This window comes from Cyprinodon variegatus, unplaced genomic scaffold, assembly GCF_000732505.1.
Source record: "Cyprinodon variegatus isolate N-32 unplaced genomic scaffold, C_variegatus-1.0 Scaffold460, whole genome shotgun sequence".
Taxonomy (NCBI): Eukaryota; Metazoa; Chordata; class Actinopteri; order Cyprinodontiformes; family Cyprinodontidae; genus Cyprinodon; species Cyprinodon variegatus.
The window spans coordinates 216,543-244,444 of NW_015150913.1; the positions used below are offsets into that span (position 1 = coordinate 216,543).

Genomic DNA, 27,902 nt, shown 5'->3' on the forward strand with positions numbered 1-27,902 from the left:
TGTCTTATGAAATAAACATTGTTTTATTCCATAAATTGTTGTGGGGTTTTGGTGAAGGTGTTGAGATCGCCATCTTAAGCTCGAGAGAAACTGTATAAAATACTGTTCTCACAGCTGTCATTTTATTAGCCTACAACCAGGTCGTAGTGCAGGTAATGAACAGGGAGAAGGACTAACATACATTATAACAGCTGTTTTAAGTAAACAGAGCATATGTTACTGAGGAAACTGTGGATTTGAGATTGAAGTATTGCTGAGGCTGTTTACATCACCATCAACAAGTGGAGCCTGGGTGAATGGATTAAGAGCAGAAGAGGGCTCACAGCCAAGTGCTGCTGCTGGTTTGATAAGTCTGCTGAGGAGGTCGATTCACATTGGAATTCAGCAGACATCAAACCTTTACACAGGATGTAAGTAAAAGTACACCATCTGTTTTTTTTTCAGTCTGTATTTAAAAGCCTGCACTGGTAAACACTGGAAGTTAACCTTTTTTTTTGGCTCTAACTCTCATCATGTACTTTATTTAATCTATAGCAGTTGCTACTTTTATGAGGCCTGGTTTTATATGCTTATTTTCATTCACTCAGCTTAATAAAGAAACCATTTTATATTCAAACCAATCATTTCTGATTAGTTTGAATGATAACTTAACCCAGTCCCAGGGCTCAACTTCAATACTGGTTTAGCCATTTATGCTAAAATAAGTAAAAGGGAAATTATGGCAGATATCCAACTAAATATATCCCTAAGAAATGTCACTTAAAAATGTCAGAAACATGCTAGGACAAGTCTCAGAGAGATAAATGAATGATTATTCTATTTCCTGCTGAAATGTTTCTAATTAAGAGAATTACAGATTTTTCTTAATAGCATCATATAAAAATATATTTTTTCAATTAACTAGATTTCAGTTTCTTCTCATACACAAACACAAAAAACCTAATGGAACTAGCTGGATAACAGATAAAAATACTCTAAAAGCTTTAATTAACTTGCACCTGGTGAACATGTCTTATAAATCTGTGCTTTAAAAGGTTTTTATCTGCATTACCTTTTACACCCATTAACATTTAACATTAATCAATTCATTCTGAAGCTGTAAATGTGCAGGGTGAAAGGATTTCGAAACTAAATTAAAAAAATAGTCTTATGTAACATGAACTTAACGGTATGATGAATATGTAAACAATGTCTTTTAGGCAAGGAGAAACATGTAGTGACATTCTGATCTTTGTAAATGAAAGACTGAAAAAAAGTTTAGTTACAAAAGTTCCTTGTTTGTTTTTACTTTCACCTATTATAGCAATTCTATCCACTGACTTAAAAAAAAAAGCAGAAGCTATCAGTTCACTATTCCTTGTGTTCTGGAGAATTCATCCAATATATATACTTTTTGTACTTTTAATAAAACAATTTGAAATGTAAGAATCCTTGCTAAAGACTGCTTTATAGTGCAATATTTATGTATCAGCACAAAAACATAACTTCACATCTACCTTTTGAGTCACACAGATAAGGTCCTCATGCTTAATCCTCTTTAAAAAACACACTGATTTGTTACTAGGCCTATTCACTGAATAAAGGTCATAGATATCAAATGCCTGTTTTTGTGTAAAATACATAATCAACACCTCTGCCAAGGGTACATGAAAAGCAAATGGCAAAGAGTTTTTAGAAGTAAATCATTCTCATTTCAATCAAATAATAGGTGCTGATATATTAAAAAAGCAGCATTAAAACTGAAGGTAAAAGAGACTAAGCCACTAAATCTCTACTTCCTGATTTTAAAATGATAAACTACAGGAGTCTCCTCTTTCTCCCTGCGGCTTCTTTTTCTTTCATTACATAAAAATAAAATAGATCATACCATCAGGGTGTCTGGTATATGACTTGTTGATCCTTGTTGAGATTCCATTGTTTTCTGTTTAGGTGTGTGTGCCGAATGTCTGATACACATAAAATCAGTGCTTCAGTCTGAACATCAATAATATTAATTCATACCATCATTTGGCATGTCACAACGCTTTTACTGGAGCTAAAAATCATAACTACATTTACACTTTAATCAATATTGTAAAAAATATAGTGCAGCAATGAATGTTCCTCTTCTCCTGAGACATGGGTGCCAAACACGTTAGTACAACTTGAATGTAATTTATGGGTTGAGAGGCGCCATGACAGCACTTGAGCCATTCTACATCCCTCAGCTGATTGAAAACACTGATGAAAATAACTTTTTCTGCAACGCTTTTAATGAGATGCTCCGTGCAGCAGCTGATAATGTGTTCCAAGAAGGACATTTAATGGATACAGTAATAAAGGAAAAGAGGATCCAAAATGTTAATTTGATTCTGTGGCTATTCAGAGCAAGCTTAAGAGTTTTTCTCAATAAACATAAACATCAAAGGGACTTCAAACTAACATGCAAACATGAGTAGAAAAATACAAAGAGCATTTTCAGATCCAAAGAATGCTGAAGTTTTCACTCTCTGGGGATTTCATAAGCCAAACCTCCCCATAGATATAGCAATTTACAATAAACAAAAGTAAAGAAAAAAAAAAAAAAAAGATTTTTAACTGTTCTGTGCTACAAAGTAAGTGTTTTGTGGCCTTAATGTATTTTCTTTGTTTACTTAATTTGTAAATCTGTGCAATGAACTGAACAACTGACCTAGATTACTCTAATCCAACACTGCTCATCCAAATGCGGATAGATACGAGTTCAAAGGCATTAATCTCATAAAATTCTGGATTGTTACATCATCTTCATCAATTATCATTTCCAATGCATGTTCAGTTTCTTTTCATTCAATGTTGAGAGGTTAAAGTTGAGAAATGCATCTTATAAATTAAAAGATTATCCTTAAAGATAATTCACTGAAGGTAAACTTGTATAGGCTTCAATTCTAAACATGTATAAAGTGAATATAGAGGAATTAAAATGCAGACTTTCTTCTCCTCTTAACTGAAAATCTGTCCTTCATTTAGGTAAGTCACTTAACAAACTATTAAAAACTCAGAGGCTAAAGCAAAATCAACTTTCTAAGTATTACGTGTTGGTACATTAAGGCATCGTTTACTGAAATATAGGACCATACATAACTTTTTAACATCAGTTAATTACATTAGTCAAAAAAAATAAAAGATTCCAGACTAAGATACCTCTTAAAATATTATACGTTATCTCCCACCCCTTTCTCCAAAGAATAACCAAACTGCAGTATTCATGCCAATTTGAGCAATTATTTTTTACAGATACAGCATTACCTTAATTCTCTACTTATCTTATGTCACACTTTGAAATAGTGTGAAATTTTAAACTTGAATTACACATTAAAGCAATCATCAACCCAGGAATCCATTTCCTTTTTGTGTTCTTTGTGTAAACCAGAAAAGCCCACAAGTTGGTGCTCCCCATTGGGCCCAAATTCCATACTCCTCCTGGATTAACGTAATTTTTGGAAGGGTGCTAACATTAGCCTGCCTTGTTTTCAACAATCCTTTCTCCATTCAACCAAAACGGTCGATTTCAACACCCAGGGACTTATCCTCAGGCAGTCAGTAAAGCCTGGCATACACTGTACTACTTTTTGCCCTTTTCGGGCAAATTCTACAGGCGTGCGAGAATTTTTCGATTGGTCCGACTTTCAGCCTGATCATGTGTTGTGTAGTGTACAGGGGGTAACGGGTGGATAACGGCGGTTAGCCTCTCGCGACCAACACCCGATCAGGAAGCATAAGGTCTGGAGAAAATCAAACTCAGTCGGAAATTCAGTCGGCCGTCGTAAGGTGGTCATGTGCAAACTGCTCAGTGGGCATGAGCAAACAAGGGTTCTTCTTCTTCCTCTCAGACTTAAACACAGAAGCATGGCAGGGGTGCATGTGAAATGGAGTTATTTCTGTAAAATTTACAGACCGTAGTAGCCACGTTTGCTCAGCCATGTCTTTGTTCAAATACATTGTTGCCTTTTCTTTTTAGGGCTTTCAGCACAAAATTGCACAAATTGCCTAGTTTCTCTCTAGTGATTTTCATATTGAACAGGAAGCATCAACACTTCCGTGTTTTTCCTCTTCTACTTGTTTGGCTTATGGATAGAGGAGTCCAAAAAGCGCCATCTTACTGCAGAGCTGAGTCAAACGTGGTTTTTAGACGTAAAGTGTGAGCAGGTAGATCGCATCAGGCAGCACAGTGTAAGAACATACATCGTGAGCTGTGATCTTTTAAACTCTGCAGTTTCGTTATACAGTGAGCTGTAGCAGCGTGCAACGATTGAAAAAAAAAATAATAATCACACAGTGTATGCCGAAGCGTTGCAGCTTGTGTAACCTTTTCTATTGTGTAAGAGACTGGAAAACAATGGTATACAAACGATGGCTAAAAACTAATGTAGCTAATGCAACATCCTCATTAACAGATATACAAACAAGTTAAATTCTCATACATTCCCTCGCGAGACGATTGAGGAAGGATTGTATGTGTAAAGTAAAAGTACCCGATTATGATTCCTTTAGGCTTGTATTGAAAAAGTTTGTCTTCAGAAACAGAGCAGTAGAGCAGGATTAGAATCAGATCCACTGACTTTGTACCTCAGTTTTTCTTGAGCTCTTAATAAATCCCAACCCATTCTTTACTTGACTTCATGTCATGTTTAAACCAGGTCAAGTTTAGAAAAAGACATAGTAGGTCATATTTCTACTGTGAGACAGTACCTGTCCAGTATTCAACTAAATCATGAGGTATCTGTGACAAAGACCTCTGTGCCAAACTGGCCTTGTTCCATCGGTGATGGATGTCCTACAGTGTCAATGCAAAGCTCAATTTTATTCTCAATGTGTCTTTCTGAACTTTTCAAAGAGTTAATAAATGTCAATATAATGGTAAGATTAAAAATAATTGGAAATAGAAAATATGTAATGTTTACTATGATTAAAATTCACAGAATTTTACACTATTTTAAACTTTGAGAATAAAGTATTTGCTTCTTGTCCATTTATCTACCCATAACATAAAACATTGTTTTAGACGTTGGTCATTTTCGTCCTATTCATCTTTCTGACTGGTATTTCGTTTACTTTGATATATGTTTTTGTCATTATGAGGTGAGGAATTTTAGCAGAAAAAAATGTTTGTGATATTTATTCTGTGACCCAATAATCCCGCTGCAAATTTGACACCACTCTGTTTTGAGTGAGCAAAGTTGTGGAAGCTCTGAAATGGTGGCAGCGAAGGGGGGCTTGTTAAAAAAATAACAGCTCTGCCTTTCATGAGAAATGAGTATGCACACATCTGAAAGCATGCTGTGCGAGCATCTACAGGCACTGTGCAGGTTCTGCACCAAACATGCCTGCCTGCTGTTGGAATGGTGGTGAGGGACTAAAAGGATGTCCATGAACACAGCAAGAGGTCTTTTATGCCACACAGTTATTCTCTTCAAAAGATGTCTGAAAAAATGACCACAGGCACTTGAGTATCAGCTTGCTTTTATTCCATGAGTAAAAGTTAAGTCTTATTTGTTAATGAACTGCTTAGCTTGAAATGTGGCTTACAAAATGAAAGGGACAAATATAAGTACATAAAAAAAATCATCAAGTCAAAACTGACAACTCCTCATGTTTTATCCACTGAACCAACGGAAGTTAAAAGTACTACAGATTAAGTGAGATATGTGTTCTAGTTCTCTCTGACATACAGCAATACTCTGATTTGAGTGCAGCCAGGCTTGAACAGAAAGGCATCTGAACCTGAGGACATTAGTCTGACAGCTACTCTCGTATGAGTTGTCCCACAGTGCTTTACAGTGGACCTGCAGGTACCTCCAGATTACAGGCATTCGATCTTCAACCCTGAATTTAACCTTACCATCACATTTCATCTATTTTGAAGCAGGCTGCCATGAAAGGCAAATGATTACAATCTACTCCCTTGATTGAACTCCGCTAACCTTTCGGTAACAAATGTCTCAAAAATAAGCACCAGAAAATGTCACACTATTCCCTTCTCTTCGACTGGAAGGGCCGAAGGGTCCAAACCGCACTGCTTCATTTGGACAGCAATATCAAAAAGGTAGTCGTAGCATTCACACCTGCGAAATGCAGCAAATAATGAATGACATTTGAATTAATTTTTTTTTGTCATGCACACACTTAATATAATTATGCAATACAGTGGAGAGAACAGGTGTTTGACACACCAATGATTGTGCAGGCTTAACTACTTGCAAAGAAATTGGGAGATATTTTTATTGCAGGTGCTAATCAGAAACAACTCACAAAATCTAAAACCAGTGTCCATAAAATCTGATTTTTTTTTTTATCGTTTGCATTTTGTTGCACAAGTATTTGATCAGTTACCAAACAGTAAAAATTCTGCCTATCAAATGCCCATTAGTTCTTCTTTAAGAAGTCCTCTAATTCATCACTTATTACTTGTATCAACTGCTCCTATATAACTCATCAGCAGAAAAGACACCTGTCCACACAACCCAACAATCCTCAACCTCTGCACAATGGCCAAAACCAGAGAGCTGCTTAAGGACATCGGAGAGGATGAATGGGGTCATGTAGCTGTAGCACAGGGGTAGGAAATTATAGAACGGCTCCATAGGAAGTATCTGAAGGTCCTCGACAGGCCGAGGCTGTCTCCACACTGGAATATATCAGAAAAGCTTTGGAGAAATCTGAAAGACCATATTGCCCAGTGACAGCCATGAAACTTGTGGGATCGGGAGAATATCTATATGAAGGAGTGGTCCTAAATCCATGCTGCGGGTTGCACAAACCTCGTCAAGAACTACAGGAAATGTTTGTTATCTGCGATTACGAGCAAAAGTTTCAGGACCAAATATTAGGTTCTGTTTTTCTGATGTATCAAATACTTATGCAATACTTATGTCACATGACAGATTGGCAGTGTATCAGATACTTGTTCTCTCCAAAGTACATAATCAATGCTAAATAGATATTTATGGGATGATAGTACTGGAAAAATATAAATGCTCACATCGTCTTTGCTTTTTCCCAGGACTCGCCCCAAACATAAACACCATGCCGACGGACAAGAACGGCACATGAATCCGGGTACTCTTCCATTGCTCGGGCCATCCTGTCTTTCAAGTCCTTCTCCTCTGGTGTGTTTTCAATAATAGGAACTACCAACATGTCATCATACCTGTAGCGGTGGGGTATTAAAGACAAGGGAAAAAAATGTAAGAAACAATCTAAAGGAGCAGATTTTTTTGGACTTACAGTCTCTTGCACAGTAGTTTTCCTCTTTGATCTTTTGGGGATGTTATGTGAAAATGCAGAAAACTTAGTAAATGTGAAGGGTTAAAAAAGGAAGAAAGAATAGTTTTGAAAAATGAAAAAAAAAATAAGCAAACTGAAAAGTCTGAACTGTTTTAGTATCAAGCCTTTCTAAAGCCGTTATTTCTTAATAAAAAATTGCAAACCTTTGGAAATCATCTTATTTGTAATAAGAATAGAGCTACACACTGTTTAATCTGATCCATTAAGTAGCCTTTTTTCTTACTGGTTTCCTACTACTGTACTGTGATTTGATAGCATTTATATTGGTGGGTTTAGGTTGGAAAAGAGGAGATGGGACACGTATCTGTCGAACAACACTAGTTGCACAGTTCAATTCTGGAGGCTTAAGTGGTCAAACCCCTTTCACTTGCAACTTTTCTTATAAACATTATTACAATAGGGAAGTCCCAACCTGAAGCACCACACTCCGTTAGTCCAGTTTCTCCATACATCATTAGAGCACATCGTGAGCTTTTATTTCTGTCTGCCCCCCTACTTATTGCTCTGTGCTCAGCTCACTTTCTGTGCCTTCCTTTCCCTGCTCATTCTCAATCAATCTTCAGTCACGTGAATTATAGAGGGGTGGATCTCGGTCGCTGAGCTTCTCGTGGAGCATAATTACTTTGAGGCAAAACCAACTTTGTTCTCATTCTTGCAGAACAAGAAAAATGTCTTGGCTCTTGCAGAGTATGTAGCAGCCTTAAGGAGCATATAAGATAGGCAAAAGAAAAGGCTATGCAATAAAACAGTGTGCAGAAACTTTGACCAGCTCGGGAAGCTCTGCTCAATCCATCATAAGAAAAAGGAAAGAATACAGCACGACAGAGACATGGGCTTTCACTTAAACTGACAGGCCAGACAAAGAGAGTATTACTAGGATTAACAGTCAAGAGGTTGATGGTAACACTGGAAGAGCAACAGATTTCAACAGCTCCGATGTGAGAAGCAGTCAATAAGAAAACAGTTAAGCAGTCAGCAAATGTGGCCCATAAAAATAAGCTGCATCATGTAAGATGTGCTTGAAAAAGTCCCTTAGAACCCTTGCCAGTAAAATGGTACTTAGGGTAAATTAAAGCAAACATGAGCCTTTTGGCCTACTTGCAAAGCGCTAACACTGCACATCACAAGCATGATACCATTTCCACTGTGAAACAGAGGGAGCAGCAATTTACTGGGGATATGATCTTCAAGGGGGATATGAAGCTTCTCAGTTTTGTTTGTAATTTGGTAATCCTGTCACAAAGATACAAATCTATACAAAGGTGTAATTCAGGGAGCCTAAATTCAAATACACAACACACTTTTCAGAATATTTGCAAAACATTTCAAAATCCATGCATCATTGTACTACCACCTAATGATAGATGCCTATTTTTGGCCTAAAATATGAATTACATTAAACTTTCGAATTAACATGAGAAAATTAAATAATGTTAAAGGAGCATGGATAATTTTACTACCTACTGTTCATTTCCATTACATTTCTCTGTTACACACAGCAGAAATAGCCCTAGCTCTCAACAGGTGAGTAGAAAAAACAAATAATTTTCCTTTGTCTTCTTTCCTGCCTTGGATTAAGGCAGCATGTAAAACCTCATTATGCAAAAAAAAAAAAAAAGAAAAATGACTTTATCAAGAACACTATTCCAGCAACTTTCCATTCAAGTAAATTTCCATACAATTAACATATTGTATTTTAATTTTATAGGAGTAAGTTACTTTAGCTAAACATTTATAATGTTAAAATAATTCTTTTTATTTTTCTCCACAGGCAGTAATGAAATTAACTCACACCACTTATACTGTGACAGAAATGTCTAAAATGTTCTTACTTATTGCTTAATATATCGCAATATTCTAACTTATTAAATAAGGGCTAAACTAATTAACGACTTACAGAAAATTTCAGTCCTTGTTTAGAAAAATATGAATTTCAAATGTTACTTTGCTGTGTAGCAAAACAGCAGACAATATCATCATTAGAGTTAACCTCTTTTATTGAACTGTATGCTGTACCTGTGAGGCATTATTGAAATGGCCGAATTTGATGATAACTGCTTGCTAGTCCTTCACTGTGCCTCCATTTGTCTAAATTAGATATTTACACAAAATAAAATGTAACACCTGAAAGACAATTACAAATTAATTCTATACTAAAATAAAATGTGTTTTTTAATCATACATGGATCTGGTACATATAAAACATATTTATTCAGAGTAAACAAAGATCTGAGCTGTTTCTATCATTTTGCTGAGTATTTTCTTTATTGATCAACAGCACCAGTAGGATCGGCTGCAACACGTTCCAACATTCAGACTGAAGCTCTTGCTGTCAGCTTCAGTCTGGCCAAATCAAAACCTTGGTATTAAAGGCACACTATGCAACATTTTTCAGTTAATTAATGTGTTCCATAACGTTTTGGATGATTAGATGAGTCATTTCAGGTTGAACAAAGGTATTCTCGGCCGCCCTGGTGGTCTGTGGGGGAAATACTGCACTTGCAATTGCAGGAGCCCTCGGCCCACACCCACAGGCTCAGAAGTCTCGCGAAAGTCACTCTTGCTTTACGGCGAGAACTGCTACACGCCCCCAGTTAAAAGCATGCTTGTTGCTAGCACAGTGGCGATCTTTGTGCAGTTATCATGGCGGAACCAGCAAGGAAACAGCGAAAGCCCATGTCGGAGCAGGCAAGAAAGAGGAAAAGGGCTCCGGACAGAGAGAGGAGTCGTACACGGGTGAACATCGGGCAAGCTTTTTCCGAATGGCGAGAGCTAAAATAAAAAGAAGGCTGCAAGGCTGACGCAGACCTCGCGTTTCTGCTGATGCGATTGTAAGTAACATTGGAATGGTTTCTCTCTCTGTGTGCATGTTCATACTTTAACTGTGTTAGTCATTCGTTGCGTTCGCCTGTCAGCTAAGCTCAAAACAACCACGCCTGGCTTGACGGAGAAACCAGGAGAACCGCTGTGCATATTTACAACAGTGCACTTTTACTTTCGCCCTCTGGGGGGAGCCTCGCTGGAAAATCAACACCGGTTGCATAGTATACCTTTAATAACCATATTACACACCAGTACCATAACAACTAAGAAGGGGAATCCCCATTATTTGATAACACATATTTAGACATCAACTGATTTAGATTTTTCCTGTGTTAATTAATAGTCCGGTAGAAAGAATCAGAAGCACGTGTCAATAATGGAGCTCGGATCAGCCAAACCGGGTTGGCCATTTCATCTTGGCCAGCAAATAAAAAGGATACCATTAGCTTATGGTGCTGAGGGTTTTTACTAATTTCCTGTTACAGATCCAGGAGTTTTACTGACCTTTTTAAGTTACTCTCAAACATCAGTCTAGAAAATTTAGTAAAGCTGAGAATCTTTCAACATATCTTTTCTTTTCCGCCTGCCTTAAGGCAAAAGTATCTTGGAAAATTACTCTTGGACCTGCTTTGTTGGCTAAAGTTGGTTGCATAAGTTTTCTTTTTTTCTGGCTATACCTAACAGGTTTGCAGAGTTTAAAACATTCAGCAGAAGCCCATTGTTTTGGTCAGGGGAGCGTCTGCAGGGGGGAAAGGTACTGAGTGCCTGTTATTCCAGTGCTGCTGCTGCCAGAAGATGAGCAACAATCCGAGCAAATAAAAAAAGGACAGATTTAATTGAGTGTATTTATATAATAAATATTCTTAGTATTGATTAAATGATAACAAGGGTTATTTTGACATCTGCAATATACCCAGACGGTGCAGACAAATCTGAAAAGATAAAATCAATCAACCATTGAGCAACTCAATGCATTACATCTTTAGTGGTAAAATATGGCAAGACCAGACACATTTAGCCACAGTGTTAAAGAAAATGCTTGCACTTATTAAAGGGAATAGGACTGTGCATGCAGTGAATCAGATATTGCAGTGAATCAGAAAAATATGCCTTTTCTTTAGTGAGGGCAAAAAAGCCAAGCCTTTTAATATTAAAAGCAAAAAAAGCATCAACACGGGGAAGATGAAAGTTTTCACAGATACATTTCACAGTGGATGAATTTGTTTCAGAAAAACATGCAGATAAATTAAGTTTGGAGGGCAAGTTTTCATTTAAATTACAAATATTTGCAGATGAACTAAATGTTTCACTTTTAACAAGAGATTAAACCTTTCTCCTGACTCTACTGATGTTTGATGCCTGATTACATACCGATAGTTTGTGCCTGAGGTCCCCTTACGAATCCCCTTTATCATCTCCTGGTGTGTTATTCTGAACTCTTTGCCAGGATACAGCAGCGTTGCCATGACAGCAGCCTTGGAGTGGGTGTGTATAACTGCCTGTGCCCCTGAGTTTAGCAAAGAAAAAACAGTTTCAGGTTTGTAATCTGGCATATTCTCCCTTAAATGTTATCTATGATTCAGTTTAAGAGATAATGTATAACACACCAAAATGTTAAAAGAAAAACACACATAATCAAGCCTGTGCTTTTGGAAGCCCAATTATCTATGGGATTGATAAAAGGATATAAGCTGTCCTTGAACACTGGACAATTTAGTGACTGAGCATCCATTAAATACTGGCCGCTGTTTACCTTGCTTTTATAAGTAACTCCCCTCAGTGCTTCTACCTTTTTTAAATCAAAACAAAAAAATTAACCTATAGCTTTTCTAAACATTTCCTGGAGGCTCGGGTTAGCTATCATAAACATGCGGGTTAGCTCTCAGCACCAAAACCCACAACTGAATTCTTATTTTTTCCCTAAAGTTCTGAAGCAAAGCCAAAGCACTGCTGGGAGATGGGCAGATGGTGGGGAAGCTTCAAAAATGTGTCTTCAAACATGAACATTGTTGTTACAAGTTCAGTTTAAAACGAACAGACCGAAAATGCATCCAAAATCTGTCTGACTCAAGCTCCCCAAAGCAATTTTTTTTGCTTATGATTGAATGTCAGTATTGAATATATTAGGCAGACAAAATGGTAATATATAAAAAAAATCTCTTTGTGACTAATTCCAAGGCTGCATTTGCATTATAGGCCTGGGTGTGTCCCAACTGCCACCAGCAGGCAACACAAAGATTCTCAAACAGTCTGCGCAGGGCTTTCACCAGAATTTGAAACTATTTTTAAAGATCTTTTATGCTGCAAACATGTAATCAAGCCCACTCCTGTTTTTTTTTTTATTCATCTTTTCTCCACATTAACATGTGACATTCACATCTCCCCTTAATAATGATCAGAATTATCTGTTGCTCTGATCTACCGACTATCGGTTGGTTTGACTTGGTATACCAGGCGTTTTGAAGGCTGGGAAGGAAGGTCTGAAAGGTTCAAAGCAGATGGGTGTTTCACACTGTCATAGCACTAACGCGAGGTCCTGCCTAATGTCATTGTAGCAGTGCCAACTTTCAGTGTAACAGGCTGCTTTGCTGAAATGTTACAAGAACTCTGCTTCACTAAAGCTCCTTGGATAGGTTAGAAAAGAACTGAAAATCCCTTTATTGTCCCACAATGGGTAAATTGTGGTGTTACAGCAGCAAAAGGTTATAGCAGAAGTGGTCACACAATTTTGACCTTAGAAAAGTGTATAAAAATAACAGATAAGAAAATAAACAAAGTACTATACTGAACAGTGTTTTTATCTGGAGAATAAATAATCAATAAACAGCTGTAGACATTTTTACAGTAACGGATATGTGAAAAACAGCAGCAACACCAGAGATGTGCAAAATGAAAGCAGAATGTTATTAAACTAAGACAGAAACTGCAAAAAATCAGCATGAATGTAACAACTTATTTGGGTTGTTGGAAACAATGGTGGTTATAAAGTCTTACAGCTGCTGGGAGGAAGGATATGTGATAACGCCCCCTGGTGCATTTAGGGTATGTCACTGAAGGAGCTCTTCAGTTCAGCAAAAAGCTTCATGCATGGAAGGAGACATTATCCAACAGAAATGTTATTTTAATTAGTCTTTTTGTTTCCCTCCTCCTCCACTGTACTCCACTGCGCTGTAGTCCAGAGTGCATCTAATCACAATTCACAAAAAGAACTATAGGCACAGTGTGCTAATGCACATATTGATTCCCATGGCACATGCACAAAAACTTAATGGTAGCAGGCAAATATAAACTGGATATATGTGACAGGCCTGGCTAAAAAAAAATATAGAAGTCAGATTTTAAATCTCTTCTTAATACCAATTTCTTTTCATTGGCTTTTAACACAATCTGTGATTTAGATTTTGTCTTACTGTGTTTCTTTTATCATTTTATTATCAGTGCTTTTTATTCTATTACTACTTTTATACAACATTTTCTTGATTATTTGTATTTTATCATCATATATAACACTCCTGTTGGATGTTGAAAGTGCTCTATAAATAAAATTGGTATGGTATGCTATGGTAAGTCTACCCATGTTGTAATGAGTCATTTACATGTCCTGAAAAAGTAGAGTCTAAGCTTTACACATATTTCAAACTTGTGGAAATAAAAAAAAAATAAAAGAATTGAAGAAGGTATGACCATTACAATGTCGAAACTCTCCACGATACTTTAAGAAGAAAACAGACCCTTTCAGTTAATTTAAATATCTTTTATTTCTTGCTGCAACACCTTCTCCCGACAATGTTTGTCAACAGAAGCTCTGTCTTAGACCCCCTAATTTGAAGTGCCCCTCACCTATTTTGCATAACCAAATGGAAAAGCAAATAACAGGAACTGTAAGCCTAAATTACATGTGTGATACATCGTTTGAAAGCTAACACGTTCTAGTTTCAGAGTAAAACACAGCCCAAGCTGCATCAGTTCAAACATGACTCAAAGTTGTTTTTTTATTCTCGAAAATGATAGGTCTTCTTTGAACAGCAGTAATAAAGACATGCTTGAGAATAAGCAAGTCTCATTGTATTACATTTGTTCTACATCATGTCAACCACAATTGCTCTTTATGTTTCCTAAAAGCAACTTTTCAAATAAAGTTTTTTATGAGAAATTTTGAAATGCAAAAAAAGGGAAACTAGTCTCCATGTTTGCAGCAATTGTAGGGCAATAACCCAACAGTTCAGGTCTTGGTAATCAGTGAGGGTTCTATCTGATTGCAGGTGTGAATAGGTAGAAGTGTACACATTTTGAATGTGTACAGTGTACCCATCAACTACTGCATGAAAAACATTTGATTTTGATACTAAAACGCATTGAGAATGCAGGTTCAATTAGTGAGAGATATGAAGTAGGTGATGAGATGTTCTGAGGTTTACAAGACTGTGCCACATTTTCACATAATTCAAAGTGTTTCGCAATTAAAATAACGTCCCACGTTTGACTATGTCGATAAAAAAAAAAAAAATAAAAAAAACTCCACAAACTGAAAACTAAAATAACAGGACATGTGTGTCTCAAATGACACGGCTAAACTAAACCCCAACATTTTTTGTATAGTATTGCTCCTATTGTTAATAAAAATTTTATTGTACACAACTTTATTGTATGACTAAAATTATTGTGTTTGCTCTTGGCATTTGTTCAAGGACAATGTGAAGGCTAAAAAGTACCTATTAACAGTTTATATCAGTAAAGCATAATGTTTTTCAAAGCAAATCACATAAAGATAGAATACTTTCCATGTTTTTAATATTTCCAGGTGACCAGAGTTCCTGAATACAAATGCTGAGAATTTTTAACTGTGTTAAGCTGCCAGTCAGGACACTGCTGTCATTTAAGGTCAGGTTGCTACGCCAAAACGCGCCAGAAGTTTAAAACAAAAACACATACACATATAAATAAATAATAAAAATAAAATCCGAAATTGCAAAAAAAAAATAAAATAAAATTTAAACTGAGAAGTAGTTTCAAATCTGAACATGGCTCAAATAGCTCAAGAGCAGTTGCTTCATTAATCCAGCTGATGGAACTAGGGGGTAAGGGAGCTCCAGTGTTGCATCATTCTATACTCTGTGCATCCAGAAAAAAATGTAGAGACTATTAGTATTTCTCTGGAATCTGGAAGAACCTGGAAATTCTAAAAAAAAATAAATAAAAAAATAAAAAATAAAAAGCCTTCATACTACCCCTTTAAATTTTGGTAATATCCCTTACTGACCCTTGTATAGATCTAAAACTATATAAAACCTGACAACAAAATCAAATCAGTGAAGGATAAACAACACATTGAAATACATGCTTCCCATTGAGAAGCACTACCATTATGCTCAACATACTAAGTTATTAGAAATTTTAAACATAATAGCTTTACCTAAAAAGAATGAGCCATGATTTTGTGTGGTTTATGTTTTAGTTGTAGGGTAAAATTATAAGCTTTAGGAAAAAAACCAAGACATTTTTCACATTACTGTGTAAGTATTAATCTCCTGTTTTCACTTCCTATAAAGCACACTGTGTATTGGGATGAATAAAAGAAGAAGAATATGGTAGCTGACGAAGACAGGTCCATTCTGCACACCCTATAATTCAAATTCTCCTCCAGTCTTTAGCAGAGGTTTCAAATTTATGGAGTTTTTAAATGAATGGTGGCACATACAAAACTGATGACCTTTAACGTTCATATTAAAGCTTCAGATGACTGGAAGCGGGTTAGTATAAGTTGTATGCGCTGTGTATAGAGCGACTAACCTCTCATGGTATAAGCATTCATAAAAAGTGGTGTACACTGGCTTTTCTTTAACTTCTTCCAAGCAGGTGGACAACTGATGTCCCTCTCCTCTGCGTCACACACAAACATGTCCTCTGGCTGAAAATATTAATTAGAAAGGTATGACAGAAACTGACAATGAATTACAGAGAAGATGAGTCATCGTTTTTCAAACTAACAGTTTTTATAGTTAGGTGGAAACCTACTCACCTGTATTCTCTCCTTCTGAACCCCTGATGGTGCAATGTAGATCTGGTCACTGTTATAGAAAAGAATTTATGTATTATTGCTGAAGAGACCAAGAAAAATGTGCCACAGACTTGAAAAGGTCCAAATGAGTCTTTCAAATTGTTAAAACTGTCACATAAATACAGAAAACGAAAATCCCCTCCAATTACAAATTCCCACACTAAATCAGAATTCCTGTGAGCTACTAACAAATAATATAAATATTAATATAGTACGTGTCAACAGATCAGATTCCTAATGGTGCACTGTTTTTGCTGCATATTCTTGCACAGCCTTAGAGGAAACAGAAGGTCTGAAATTAAATGTAAATAAATACAGAAGTGCAGCATTAGATCAAAGGTGCTAGATGATCCTTTCCAAATCTTTGTAATAATCTGGTTTGAGAGTGTTAACATTTCCAGAACAAAAAGGATAAAACCAATTTGCTCAACTCCGTCAGGCAAAGAACATGTCCAGATAAAGAAGTATCGTATTGATTTCGATAGGAGGGTTTGATGAGGCTGCCACAGTCTGTGAGTCATTTCTGAGTCAAACCAAAACTGCAGCAGAAGCCAGGAAAAAAAAATACTTAAACTTAAAATTCAGGTCTGCACTCACAATGAAAAAGAATTTGCTGTATATCATCCTATAGCATTACAAGAATATGCACTCAGACTGCTTGATCAATTTAACCTCTGCTTGTGAAAATCGTGTTTGTTACCTCAAGGGAAGCAATTGTTTATCATGTGAAAACATCAACTCATTCTTTAAAGGCAGGGTTATTTCAAATCTATTTTAATAATAAACTATATATGTATAAGAGGATGAAAAGAAGATAGAGCCTCTGCACCGGACGTGTGCTGCAGAGGGACTAGGAATGTTATATTGGAATCTTGGGCATATTCATTAAGGCAGATGAAAGGGAAATTCTTCCTTGAATCATTTTAGGGTTTTTCTCTCTGACTGAAATACTGATGCACATGGAGCAGCAGTCAACGAATCTTATTTAGCTTTTTAGTGATTTCATCACAAGCCCTTGTTGACTTCAATAAACATCAGCAGTTCTACATTTCAAACAGAGATTTTCAAATAGGAGGTGCTTTCTTCATAGCAGCCACCTAAAAGCACAAACTTCATTCATGTTAGTAATAACCTGCCCAAAAGCCTTCAAAATGAATCCCAGTTTGTTGTTACAAAATTGCAGCCCTGTCTTTTCTCTTTATTTACCAGCCCTGCTTCAGCATCACTGACCTTCTATTGAACTTTCTGTGTAGAAATGCTCTTCAGCAATCTTACAAACAGGACTTTAGAACTGGCACAGCTGGAGATTTACAAGAATTTGTAGGACACCAGTATGATAAGCCAGCTAAAATGAATCTCTTGAACTAAAACTGGATGGACTAGGCAATCATAGTTGGAGTACAAAGGATACAGTAGAAATAAAGCCACATTATTCAGCAGCGAATATGAATACGAACCCTCGTCTTAAGCTGATCCCACCACCAGTCCCAGTCACCCATCCTAGCTGGTAGAAGAGACGGCATAACTCAGGAATGAGAACACGAGGGTGCTCCTTCTCCTGGAAAACAAATATAACTTTTCACAAAAAAATAAAAAAATAAAGGAGTTATGGTTAAACTACCTTAAAAAAAAAAAAAACAAGTTAGTACCCTATCAGCAAAAATGGCGATCATGGTTACAGCACAGAATACACCTTTAATATTTTAACAAACACATTTTTATTTCATTTAAATAAATAACTACAGTTATAATTTAGATGTGATTCAACATGAAACAGAACAGCTGAAGTTTATGTGGTGATACTTTATTACTATTTTTTGTCATATTGTTAGGTGTACTAGTTCAATTCCCTGATTAAAAATAGTCTATCACATCATAGTAATTAATTACATTTAGGCTTCTAGATGCGGCAAAGACAACTTGCCAAAGTTCAAACAGAGTATCAAAATGGGGGAAAAAAAAGGATTTAAAGGACTTTTAAAAGGCTGGTGCCTGACAGGCTCTTCTGAAGATTTCATAGAATGCTGGGATTGTCAAGGACATCTAACTCTGAGGTTTACATAAAATAGTCAGAAAAAGAAAAAAAATATTCAGTGTGCAGCCATTGTGTGACAACAATGCCTCACTGACATCATAGGTGAATTAGCAAAGTGGTTACTTCATGGGTACTAAGTCAATGGAAGGGCTATCAATTAGAGGTGAGTATTGGCATGAGTGTTGCGATTCGATACATGTCGCGATACGATATTATCACGATATTGCAGTATCACTATATATTGCCATATTTTCCCCAGCTATCAAAATCAAATGATGAGATAAAACAGCAAGTGCTGCATATTTTCATCAGAAAATATTGATTAGGTATTATTATCCATGTTGTTTGGGGTTTTCTTCCACTGTGACTGCCTCAAATACAGATTTGGTGCTGCACACACAGTTAAAGGGCTCCACAGCGCTTTCTGCCAGAGTGGTGGTGCAGAGGTAGCCCATTTTCCCATCAATGTTTTATGTAACCATTTTTTTTTTTTGAAAATCGATACTAAGAAGTGAAAGGTCGATATTATATTGAGCAGCCGAATATCACGATATATCGCTAAAACGATTATTTCCCACACCCCTACTATCAATACTGACCCATGAACTGGAGGGATCAGTTTTAACTTAAATTTCAAACATAATAAAAAATGTTATTGTTTCTTTTAAGTTTCAATTTTTCTTTTAGATATTGTCATTTTGAAATCTCTATAAATACTTACAGTAGCAGCCACTCAAAAGGGCCCTTCTCAGCCAAACGTCAGCCAACTGGCAACTCCCAACATAATCCCCTCCAACCTCCAGCCACTGGAGTGACCCCCTCTTGCATATGTTTTTACTCTGACTCCACCCTTTCACTGAATTACAGGGTCTGAACAGGAGATGACACTTCTCTTTAGATCTTAAAGTCCACAATTCATGAAAGAAAGAATATTTTAGTACAATGATTGATGTTTAAAAAGGAATTGTAGGGGACCAGCCAAGGGTATATCAAGGAAAGTGGGGAAATTTTGAATGGCTACTACTATAAATGCTCTATATGATGAAAATCATGAAATGCTCTATAAATTATTAAAAAGAAAAGAGAAACGAATAAAAGAACATTTCAAGCTTAACCTACTAGTGAGTTGTTCTGTTTTCAGAGGATATTGAGGGCACCACACGTGGTCCTCGAGGGTCCCTTGGTGCCTTCAGGCACTGCATTGGTGACCCCTGCTCTAGTTCATGAAGTTTAGTGTCCTGCAACTTTGGATGTGTGCCTGATTATCCATCACAGCTGAACAAAGTGACTGAATAATATTGATTTGAATGCAATACAATGGCATTAACAATCCCCATTTCTCAGTTTAACATTTCACCTTTGGGATGTGGTGGACAGAAAGCTTAAGATGAACGTGCAGGGAAAAATCTGCAGGAATTATATGATGCCACCTTAGACCAATATAGACCAAAGCCTCCAATAAATGTGTCCCACACGTGATTAAATCTACTGTATGGCTCAGAGATTTAAGGCAGTTTTAAAAGTAATAGAATCCAATTCCTTTTTAGCTCAGTGATATAGTGGGGCCATGAGGATATGTTTCATTAACAGGATTGTACAAAATTGATCATATAAGAGCTCTGCACTTTCTGACAAACAAATATATGCAGACTAATATTATGCGCGCGCTACTCTTAAAAGATAGGTATGATCCATAGTTTATCCATACATTTCTTTTTATCGTTAATTTAAATTGAGTAGCAGAAGATATAAATACACTTTCTCTGAAATGTTCTGTTTTACTAAGAATAAATGAGTGAATATAAACATAAACAGAAATTACAGGGATTTTAATGAGTTTCACCTTTATTGAGATGTTCAAAATATAAAATGTATTATTGCATGTATTGTATGTAATCCTAACACTATATACTGTAAATTACTTCAGCTGTTTTACTTCATTAGTAGTTGCTGTAGTAGCATAAAACTTGCAAGCATACTTCTCACATTTGTGTTTTACTCTTATGAGAAATAACGTACCATCAGATTTACTATTATAAAACTGTATACTCAAGGAAAGGCAGCCAGGGGCAGTAGGCAGGTTATTAGCTAGATATATATGTTTTTCCTGCTCACTACTCATTGGCATGCACAATGTCAGAGCAGCACTTTGTGTTGACATGCTGGCTGAGATTTATCTTCATATTTCTAGTTGAAGTTCTTTGGAAGCTCTTATGTAATTTTGGCAGTGTGCTTTTAGCCGTTATCATGCTGGCATGCTGCTCCTCTGCCAAGCTTCTGTATACCGAGAGTCATCTTGTCAGACAGCGTCTCGGCAAATTCACATGCACTCATGCAAATGTTTAACTGTGGTGGCCTTGGCTAGAGCTTAAACGGAGCCCCCTTAAAACATATATGATTGGACACATCTGACCGGGCAATGTGTTCCTAAATGGCAATATAAATATTAGATTTGCTTTGCTGACAGAAGTGACAAAAAGTCCTGGATAGGTGTAGAGATCTCCTCAGAAATACTGAGCGGAAGTCCAGTTGCCTCCAATTTAAGCCTGTTTTGTGGCTGCCATGACCCGCATGACTGAGAGTTTAAACAGGCGTCCTTCACACTGACTGGTGTCATGGAACTCAGATTTCCATCTGCAATCTTTTAGCCAATCTTAGAAAACTTAGAGGCTTGCCAGTTTTTGGCTTATTAAAACATAAGGCTCATTTCTTACAGCCCAGTTTCTATTGCAGCTATGAGGGACTGTGTTTCAGCACATCTTTTCATTCTCTTGTTACTCAATGTCTTGCAGTTTCTCTTTTTATACGTTTCAGAACAAATGTGTATATGGGCATTTTTATACTTACTTGTTTCTCTATAGCCTCTTGACACACATCTAGGCCATTGTTGCTGGTGCCACACAAAGCTGACATCTATGAGAAAAGGAAAAAAACATTTCCCACATTAAATGACAATTTAATACCTTATTAGATGACATCTGAGTAATCTTGGTGTCAAATAAAACTGAATTAATGCTCTTAAATAACAGCTAAACCGTCACTGTTAACCTAACTTCCTGGTTTCACCTCATTACCATTTTAAGTGTTCAGTGGAAATGACAAGGAACAAGAGTGGAGATCTGAATTCCTTTTTAAATTCCTTGTTGCTTTTTTTATCCCTTTCCAAAATATGACATAAACTGTGGTTTCAACTTAAACTAAAAGACAAATATGCACAACTGATTTTTAAAAAATCCTTAAAAAATGCATACATTTTAATGAGTTTCAGCAGAAAGATGATTGGAAAGGTGTGGTATTAATCTATTTTAAAAGAGCATATCTTTAACCTAATATTAATGATCTCCTTTATCTTAAAGATAAAGGAGATCAATAGATTAATGTGAATAAAGATGACCATTGCGTTTTAAGACAAAAAAAAACAGAGAGATTAAAAATATATCCATTGTCAGATTTTTTTTTAATTGCATATTTTTACTGCAAATCTGTTCTGTTCATAGACAGAATATCATAGAAGCCAAAAAAGTGAAAATGTAATTGCAACAGAAATTTGGAACTAATGGAAGTTTCGGTTCAACTCAGGTTTCAATCAAATGCAGGCGGGGCCCTGAAGCTATAATAAAAGCCAGTTTTCACTTGTTGAGACTCCAATGCCTTATCTAGTTTTACAAATGAATCCTGTTTCCAGTTAGAAGTACTTTAAGAGTAGCAGTGGAAACATGCCTCATGTCAGAACACAGACCTATTTAAAAGCCATGCTGTGTCATTAAACAAAGTCTATAAACTTATAGTGGGTAAGAGTAGGCCATTAGAAGGCTGTTTATTTTATTAGTTAGCTCTAATTCTCAGAACTACAAACTGACACAGACAAGAGAAGAAAATTGTCATAATATGAAATACTGTCATAACTGCATTTAGTTGAAAATAATAATAACGGAACTTTATTGATCTCACATTGGAGGAATTAACTCTCTGCATATAACCTATCCCCTTGAGGAGCAGTGGGCCATCATCGTGGGGCACCCGGGAAGCAGTGTGGGGTTAAGAGTCTTTGCTCAGAGACCCAGAGTGGCAGACTGTGGGAGTGGGGCTCAAACTCAGAACTTCAGGATTCCAGGTTCTATGCCCTAATCACTAGGCTGCCACTTCCCATCAAAACCAGGATCTTGGAGAACAATATAAATAAAATCGTATTTGTTCACACTTGGTTAGTCCTAACCGTCCAGGCAAAAAGCTGCATGATAGTCAGAAACTGAAAACTATTGTTCAATTTTGTAATAACGAAGTGAATAACACAATGTTTCTATAGGTTTCTCTCCCTTTATTAGAAAACCAGTATCACTATACTAATTACATAACATTCAGCAGCAAAAAAACAAATGTTAATTGAATTACCGGTAGTGTTGAACGTTAGATCTGTAACTATACAGGCATATGCTTACATTACTGTTTTTTCCATCACTGCCACTTACCCTATCAAGACTGTACTTTAAAACATGAAATAGTCTAGAGAGCTGTTTTTTAACGAGATTTCTTTTTGTTTGCACTTGTGTTTACAAAATGACAAAATAAAATCAGTCTAAGTCTAATCTTCCTATAAAGTAATAATGAAAAGGCCCATTTGAATAAAAGCTTAACTCCAAATGTCACACACACATATTTTTATCAAACAGCTGTAGATGTATATGAGAAGTGGCTCAGAAATAGTCTTCTGGCATATATATGTAAAAATCTCTCTTAAAATTTCAGCCTTGTCTCCACAAATACCTTTTATTGTTATAATTTTGGAAACTTAAACTCATGTTCCAGTGTGGTGATAAGGGGCAGTTAAGTTAGACATTAGACAGATTTTGTCATTTTGTATACAGCGTTTAAAACAGCTCTAGACAATTTCATTTTTTTTTAAAGTGCAGCAGTAAAACAGTAATAGTTACATAAAAACTAATAATATAAACATATGACTGTATTTACAGTTCTAAAATGTTTTATTTATTTATTTTTTTAATAAAATAACCAAACAAGATAAACAAAATACTAAAATAATAAAAGTCTATCAAATTGATTAGAGATATTGATGGAAAACATTCTTATAATGCATGGCACTAGAAATATTACAATTTGTCAAATACTGCATTCAAGCTGTGCTTTGTTGCTGTGATATGAAGGGTGTTGTTTATCCAATAAGGATGGCTAATTCACGTTATCAAGTAAATCCAATCTAGCAAATGGGTTAAGAAACAGAAATATCACCTGTAAGAACGTCCCAAAAGTATCTGCAGCACATATCAGGGATTTGTTAGACTGATCAAATTATCAGTAATGAAATCAGCCTTAAAAAAAAACATATCAGTTGATCTCTAATAAAAACTTTGTCAAGCTGGGAGTATGATTTATCACTTTGTTTTTTGGTTTCTGCACATGCTGTCAATATTCATACAGAACCAATATGACTGGACCAAAGAGGACCTGGCAGCAAGTCAACATTAAATATCAGGACATTTTGCAGTCTGGCAGTATTTGAATAAATTGTTGATTAGAATATAGAAATATTTTTCTAATGACTTAGAGAGTGCCTGCACTCATGTTTGACACTCTTGCCTATTTTAGGTTTTAAAAAAAAGGCTCAGGTGTCGAGCCCACTATCTCCAGAATTCACACCAACAGAAAGGCTGGCTTTTAATTTAAACAAAGGGAAGCTTGTTTTAGAAGGGATAAGGAGGGACAGCTTCGAGAGTCATGATTCAGGTCAATTTATCTTTATGTATTTTCAAATTGAGTCAGAATCACAGATCATCTTAATTAATAAGATGCGTTAAGGTAATTCAAAGCATACAATGAATGTAAGTAGTTAACAGCAGGCCCAGCCATAAGTTACTCCTACCTGAACATTAAGTTTTCCTGTTAACAAAATCCCTTTCATCTCCATGAGGGCTTTTTTGTCCTTATGTGTGGACAGTTATGTTAAAAGCAATATTGTAGAACCCCTCCTTGCTGTAGTTCATTCAACTTTGGCTAGGGGAGGTTATGAGGATGTGCAAATATCCTTTTAACACTTTTGGGTTTGGGGGATTGGGAGGATGGGGGCTGGTAACAGACATCTCATGGAAAATCCGGGATTCTCCTTGATATAGATAGGTGTTCACGGATGCCCACGAGTCGATTTGCAGTGCAGTCAACCGAAATCCCGGACGATTTTGAAATTCCCCCCCGGACATTTTTTTAGGTATGAATAGTAGGACATGTCTGGGAAAAAGAGGATGTCACCCTACCATATCAACAATTTGATGTTTCAGTGAGTGAGTGTTTGTTGCTATGATGAGTCTTTGCTCAGCAGCTTCGCTCATTGTAAACCAACCAATCAGCTCACAGCTCATCTAAATATTCATGAGCATACCATAGAAGGAAGAAAACCTGTCGTTTCATTCTGGGGCTTTTAACCAGGCTTGCATTAGGGCTCATAGAACAGCAAATATGCCATTTTTAGCCCAACCAATGTTACACATCCTATTCAGAGACCTTAAAGGAATAGTACACCCAAAACATGATTAGCCTTCATTTTCTACTCACCCCCATGCTGAACAACACTCTGGAGTACTTTTTTGATATCTCAAATGCATCTGGAGATCTGGGAGGCTTCTTGCTGTCTGCTGACATTCAAATAATGGAGGTCTATGGTGCCCGAGGCAGAAAGGTCCATAAAAGTCCACAAAAAATGTGTCAATATTCCTCCATACTGCTCGTCCAATGTATTCCAAGTGTCCTGAGTGGGTAGCATCCATAATTTACTCGAAACAAAGTCATTTAGAATGTTTTTAGAGCATAAACAGTAGTGTATAGGATTTCCTAAAAGCGGGTTCACGAGTCTACGGAAACCGCGGCAGACCAAACCAGACGAAAGCGCGCATTCAGCTCGGCAAAGAACTCATGCTCTTCCTCAACACTGAAGTCCTCGGACATTTTTCTTTCGTAGTTTCTTTCTTTGCACAGGTAAACAGCACATTTCTTCTTCTACGCTTGCATTATCGGCAGAGCAGACGCTGAATGCGCACTTTCATCTGGTTTGGTCTGCCGCGGTTTCCGTAGACTCGTGAACGCGCTTTTAGGAAATCCTATACACTACTGTTTATGCTCTAAAAACATTCTAAATGACTTTGTTTCGAGTAAATTATGGACGCTACCCACTCAGGACACTTGGAATACATTGGACGAGCAGTATGGAGGAATATTGACACGTTTTTTGTGGACTTTTATGGACCTTTCTGCCTCGGTCGCTGGGCACCGCCATTATTTGAATGTCAGCAGACAGCAAGAAGCCTCCCAGATCTCCAGATGCATTTGAGATATCAAAAAAGTACTCCAGAGTGTTGTTCAGCATGGGGGTGAGTAGAAAATGAAGGCTAATCATGTTTTGGGTGTACTATTCATTTAAGGACCAGCACCAAATACCCTATATAATCATTCTATGACCCCTTTAACAATGTTAAAATATTTGACAAAATAACAATTACCATTACTGTTATTTTCAGTAGGCTGCTAAAAAAGATAGCAGTACACACAAAAGTAAACTGAATCCCTGATAAAACTCATCAGGTATCTGATAAATGTGACCTTTGAACAAATAGGGCACCAGGACTAAGCAAACCTGGCTATTGGTTTGGTCCGGAGCAGGCTAGCTGCACAAAGTAAATCTTTATGATAACTTAGGTGTTAATGCCTTTATGAAACCAGGTTGAGTATTAATTAAGACAGGATATCCAGAAAATGCAAGTTTTATCCTTTACGTTGGTTTTATGACACAGGCCTCAGGAATCTTTAAATACCAAAACTACACAAACACAATAATCCCTCATGAATTAAAGGATCCCAACATAAACCTGACTGTTAAAAGCATATGATATTCAATTTAATGCCTGGCTCAATGTATTTAGAGGTTTTATTTTACTGAATCACAAACTTCACCTTAACTTGAATGAATAAAACAGCATGTAGCACTCAATATAGACTACACACTGTGACATCTGTGTGACAGGCATTTCAGACACCATGTAGAAGCAATCATGGCGGGCATGATGATCATCATCACCTTTTTATCAAATGCACCAGTCGGTCAATATAAAACCGAATAAAAATGTGAGTAAACAGAATAAAAAGATACAACTCACAAAAGGGTCATTCGACAATAGTGCCATGATTTAAATAGAAACCTGCGCGACCTTTTTGCAGGGACGGTCCGTAATAGGATGATGTACATTCAGTTTATCTACAAACACTTCTGTACAGAATAAGTTGTGTTTATTTGTTTGTATTATTTAAAATAAGTTCTATATGAGCTTTTGCGACACAAATAAGTAAAAATGTAAACAAACTGCTAAATTGCCAGGCTAAATTGTTAGGTTCTACCTAAACAACTTAATTGTTTAGGTAGAACCGTTATAAGCATGATCGTATCGAGTGTAACTTTGCTAAGAGGCTAAAATTACTCCCTTTTTCGTCCGTATCTTATTCGACCAGGTACTTTTTGATATCCTAAACCCTACATCAACTACACCACGCACAAGACATATGTAATATAATGCTGGTCACCATAAAAAAAAAATATATATATTTCTTTATCTTTTATTTCCATGAAGTTTAATGCTAGCTATGTGCTAACAAATAAGAGCTAACAGCCCACACTAACTTGCAGCCTACAAGTTCGGCTTGTGGTTCTTAATTATGATGTAGTCTACTGCAGTGATAAAATCTCTAGTCAAAAAGGCTTTTAAAGATTCAAACATTAAAAACCACTTACCACAATTAAGCTGGTAAATCACGCTACGATAAAAACAAACATAAAGTTACAAACTCGCATAGTGACGCTTCCGTTACGTCATCCATGTGCGACACCATATAGAGCAGAAGTCAGATCCAATTGCATGGGTTTTGAAAGTAATAAAATAACTGACCATCTATTTTGTTTTGTCTAAAACTGTTAAAATTTTTGCAGATGATTGATCAGTAAATATAAAAAGATGTCTTATTCCAGAGATGACAATATTATGTTATGTTTGTCAAAACATTTTATTCCTAGAGGGAAAAAATGCCCCCCCTTATTTCGACTATTTTATAAATTGCTTCAAATTCTTAATTAAAAGTTAGGAAATAATCTAAAGCCTATTGGTATTTTTTTGTCCTGCCAGTTCTGAAAAAAAGGTTGCAATTTCACTATGAAACTTGACTAATTTTGCTGTAAAGTTTCATTAAAAAAGAAAAAATAATGAGTCCTGTGTTGTACTGAATCCAAAAAGGTGTGATGGAATCAGTCATTACAGCTGAGACAAACTAGCGCCTGCTCTCAACAAACTCTCCCTCTTTTTTGGTGTGGTGTTTCCTGTAGACCTTAATGTTTAATAATGGATCTGTTAAAAAAAAAAGAGAAATACCTTTTTCAAAAGGAGAACAAAGAAGTTATGTTGTCTTAATACTTAAGCTGAACATGAGACCCAGCACTAAACCTTATTTATGGTATCACCACATCACTCTAGCTTGGCATTGTGATTAAAGGGCTGTTTCATGAAGAAAAAAGAAAAATATTTTTTGCCGTACTAGATTTTGAGTTACAGCTTATAGGGGATTAACACAAATGCACTAGTACTCACACACTTTTATTTTGTAGTTGTAGTTGGAAATTAAATTTAAATCATG

At 36.4% G+C, this 27,902-nt stretch overlaps 1 protein-coding gene across 1 annotated transcript; it reads right to left on the minus strand.

The window, feature by feature from the left end:
* Positions 1-5,470: 5,470 nt before the first annotated feature.
* apip (APAF1 interacting protein) lies at positions 5,471-27,103 on the minus strand. The gene is made up of 8 exons (XM_015389449.1): positions 27,010-27,103; positions 21,069-21,134; positions 17,644-17,744; positions 16,148-16,196; positions 15,919-16,036; positions 11,500-11,635; positions 7,001-7,168; positions 5,471-6,083 (listed from the first exon to the last, which is right to left on the minus strand). The coding sequence occupies exons 2-8, from the start codon at positions 21,132-21,134 to the stop codon at positions 5,984-5,986; spliced, it is 738 nt and encodes a 245-aa protein (XP_015244935.1). The 5' UTR covers positions 27,010-27,103; the 3' UTR covers positions 5,471-5,983.
* Positions 27,104-27,902: the final 799 nt, after the last annotated feature.